The sequence below is a fragment of the Limulus polyphemus genome, unplaced genomic scaffold, assembly GCF_000517525.1.
Source record: "Limulus polyphemus unplaced genomic scaffold, Limulus_polyphemus-2.1.2 Scaffold11213, whole genome shotgun sequence".
In the NCBI taxonomy this organism is placed as follows: Eukaryota; Metazoa; Arthropoda; class Merostomata; order Xiphosura; family Limulidae; genus Limulus; species Limulus polyphemus.
Window position 1 is genome coordinate 1 of NW_013676823.1, and position 3,955 is coordinate 3,955.

Here is a 3,955-nt window from a genome sequence, read left to right on the forward strand (position 1 = left end):
ATCTTGGTTAACAATAGATGAACATGTAAATTACCAGAGGAATACAACGTCTTACCATCTTGGTTAACAATAGATGAACATGTAAAGTACCAGAAGAATACAACGTCTTACCATCTTGGTTAACAGTAGATGAATATGTAAATAACACGAGGAATACAACGTCTTACCATCTTGGTTGACAGTAGACGAATATGTAAAGTACCAGAGGAATACAACGTCTTACCATCTTGGTTAACAATAGATGAATATGTAAATTACACGAGGAATACGAATGCTTACCATCCTGACTAACAACCGATGAACATCCAAGGTTTTCTAGAAGTTTACGAGAACGTGCTGGTAAGTCGGGCAACAAAGGCATGGCAGGGGTGATTTCTTTATTACCACCAGGGGTATCAATTTTCTTCACATCTGACATACACTCAGATCGAGGGTGTCGTTGGGGCAGTATTCTAGCACTTTTACTGGCTAATTCTTCAGTGCTAAACGATGAATCTATTATTTCTATGTTTTCGTCTTCTATATGCTTTTCTCGAAATCTTGCAAGTTGTTCGTTAGCAGGCCGCTTGAGGCCAGCACCAGTGTGCGTTAAATACTCGTAGCTGTAAATATATATTTTAGTTGATAAATAAAGTAATTTTGGTAAGTATTTAAAACAAACCAGACAAGATAAACATAAATATTTATTTATTTATTACTATCTGATAAAAGAACCATTCTACGGTATAGTGAAAAAACCGAAATTAAAGTCTATGTTTTGAGTATTCAGTATAATAATTACTGCATAAAGTAACAAAAAATAACATGAAAATAACAGTTTAAAACATGAAATGTATAAAAGTAAATTCTCAGCCGAAAGTAATATTTTAATTAACTTACCTCGAGAGCGAATAGGCAGATGGCGCTGTTGTATATAGGGGCTTTGAGTCTCCGCTACGTTCAGTTGACCAAGTAGGAATACATCTGACGATACCTTTCTTCAATATTTCGTCAATTGCTTTAAGGACGTTCCTTGTACTTCCGGTATCAGAAGGGCGTATTTGGTAATTGTGACTAGGGCGATACGTTTCACTACCACAACCAATGCTGGAAGATGCACCACACATTGTTGACTGACTCGGTGGATACCCTACATAACCAAAATCAAATTCAATATTTTATTGGTATCCATGGTAAGTTGAATTAAAGAATAGATTAAGTTCTCGTTAAGCATGATGCCGAAAAATTGATTGCATTTGTTCTGCCTACCGCAGGGATTGAACGCTGAATTTTAGCGTTATAAACCCTAATACTTAACGTTGGGCTGCAAGGAGAGGGAGCGAATTATACAATTAAAACAAAGCACAATAATTTATAGGCGTTTAACAATTATTACATAAAAAGTACAAAAGGCATATCGGTGACATAAATTGCTGGGTCATTACTTTTTTTTTTACTTTTATTTTCTACACCGATTTCGTTAAAACTGGCTCAATATTTATCTAATGACTCATAAAAAATCCTCAATCAGGAATATAATCAGGAGTACAAATTTAAGATACTAAATAACTCAAGTTTGGTTAACAAAATTCCTTGATTTTAAATTATATTATTACAAATAAAGCATACGGACTAAAATTTATGAAAAATTTATTTTACAAGTCAGTATGAATATTATTTTTATTCAAAATACAGCTTACAACACTGCCTCCTTCCTCGATTGTCACGATAAACGCTATATTTATATAAAAAATAAAAATATGCAAATCATGATGAAAGTTACACTTTTCATAGACATTTCAAGACTGCTGTAGTTTTATCCTAGTGTAAAAATCCATATGTAAGTACACGATTTTGATAGTATACAATCTTGTATTCAAAAGAGCTAATGCCTAGGGTCTAAAGCCCTATAAGTAAACAATATCATTTAATTCGTGTGATACGCAGTAGCTAAGTAACGTGCATACTAACACATAACAAATCAATATACGTGTGTAGTCAATCAGTATTAACAAGGTACATACCAACATATAACAAATCAATATACGTGTGTAGTCAATCAATATTAATATGGTACATACCAACATATAATAAATCAATATACGTGTGTAGTCAATCAATATTAATATGGTACATACCAACATATAACAAATCAATATAAGTATGTAGTCAATCAGTATTAATAGGGTATATACCAACATATAATAAATCAATATACGTGTGTAGTCAATCAATATTAATTGGGTATATACCAACATATAACAAATCAGCATACGTGTGTATTCAATCAATATTAATATGGTACATACTAACATATAACAAATCAATATACGTGTGTAGTCAATCAGTATTAATATGGTACATACCAACATATAACAAATCAATATACGTGTGTAGTCAATCAGTATTAATATGGTACATACCAACATATAACAAATCAATATACGTGTGTAGTCAATCAATATTAATATGGTACATACCAACATGTAATAAATCAATATACGTGTGTAGTCAATCAATATTAATATGGTACATACCAACATGTAATAAATCAATATATGTGTGTAGTCAATCAATATTAATAGGGTACATACCAACATATAACAAATCAATATACGTGTGTAGTCAATCAGTATTAATATGGTACATACCAACATGTAATAAATCAATATACGTGTGTAGTCAATCAATATTAATAGGGTACATACCAACATATAACAAATCAATATACGTGTGTAGTCAATCAATATTAATATGGTACATACCAACATATAACAAATCAATATACGTATGTAGTCAATCAATATTAATATGGTACATACCAACATATAACAAATCAATATACGTATGTAGTCAATCAGTATTAATAGGGTACATACCAACATATAACAAATCAATATACGTGTGTAGTCAATCAGTATTAATAGGGTATATACCAACATATAATAAATCAATAGGGTGGTGTTTCAGTTCCACGGAAATCAACTTATTGTAAACAACTTGAGAAAGTTGACGTTGGTCAAAATATAGCTAGCACGTCACGACGTTTACAAGTCACAAAATACGTCACGTCAAGATAATTTACATGATAACAAAATACGTTACGTCAAGTTGTTCACACAGTGACAAAATACGTGAATTCAGAAGTTTTACACAACAACAAAATATCACTTTAACACCTGTTAACGTAATGATGTTTTATACATTAACAATAAACATGATGTCAAGATGTTTTACACAATACATCACGTCAAAATGTTTTCTGTGCTACATTTTTATTAAGTTACCAGTCGCTTTCAGAAGAAAACTTAATTTTGTTGTAAAATATATTAACTGTTCATCATTTAGTTTGTTGTGGCTGATAGGTAGGAGACAATTATCATGATTTTATTCAAAAGACTTGTTCACCTGTTTGTTTTCCCGTATCTCTTTCTCTAGCTATCTTATGTAATTGGTCATACAATCTACAGTCTTCCTCTAGACGTTGTCGACGTCGAGCGATCTCGTTCTTAATTTTGGTTTTCATTTCTTCTCTTGACGTTTGATCGTCTTCATCTTCAGACACGTAAGGAGATGGGTGCCATGATCTCGGCTGGCGAGATATCTTTTCCGCCACTCTTCTCCTACTTATCAACAAATGAGGAGAATCAGGTATGATGCTACATTTGATTAGGGAATATTATGCCTGCTCTAATATTAATTAGTATTTTCTCTCTCTCTCTCTGTAATATTAAATATCAGAAACAAGCTCAAAATTACTATTTGAAGCTAACACTGTCGTACTTGATTTAATTAAAATCAAGAAATTAAAATACATTCTTAACAATGTTTCTTAAATTATGTTCATATAAAATAACAATGAATGTTTCTTAAACAATGTTTACGTGATATAACAATGAATGTTTCTTAAACAATGTTTACGTGATATAACAATATTTCTTACTACAAAATAACCAACGTATTAATATATACTAAA

General features: G+C 31.3%; 1 protein-coding gene across 1 annotated transcript in view; it reads right to left on the reverse strand.

Annotated features, from left to right (window-relative positions):
* Positions 1–279: 279 nt before the first annotated feature.
* Positions 280–3,955, reverse strand: part of LOC106476682 — a gene marked incomplete at its 3' end in the record, with an annotated part of 13,482 nt that continues 9,806 nt past the window's right edge. Inside the window, exons 5-7 of the mRNA XM_013937316.2 lie at positions 3,388–3,602; positions 880–1,129; positions 280–602 (exon numbers count right to left, since the gene is read on the reverse strand). Of these exons, the coding sequence (XP_013792770.2) occupies positions 280–602; positions 880–1,129; positions 3,388–3,602 (788 nt within the window). The remainder of the gene's footprint in view (positions 603–879; positions 1,130–3,387; positions 3,603–3,955) is intronic.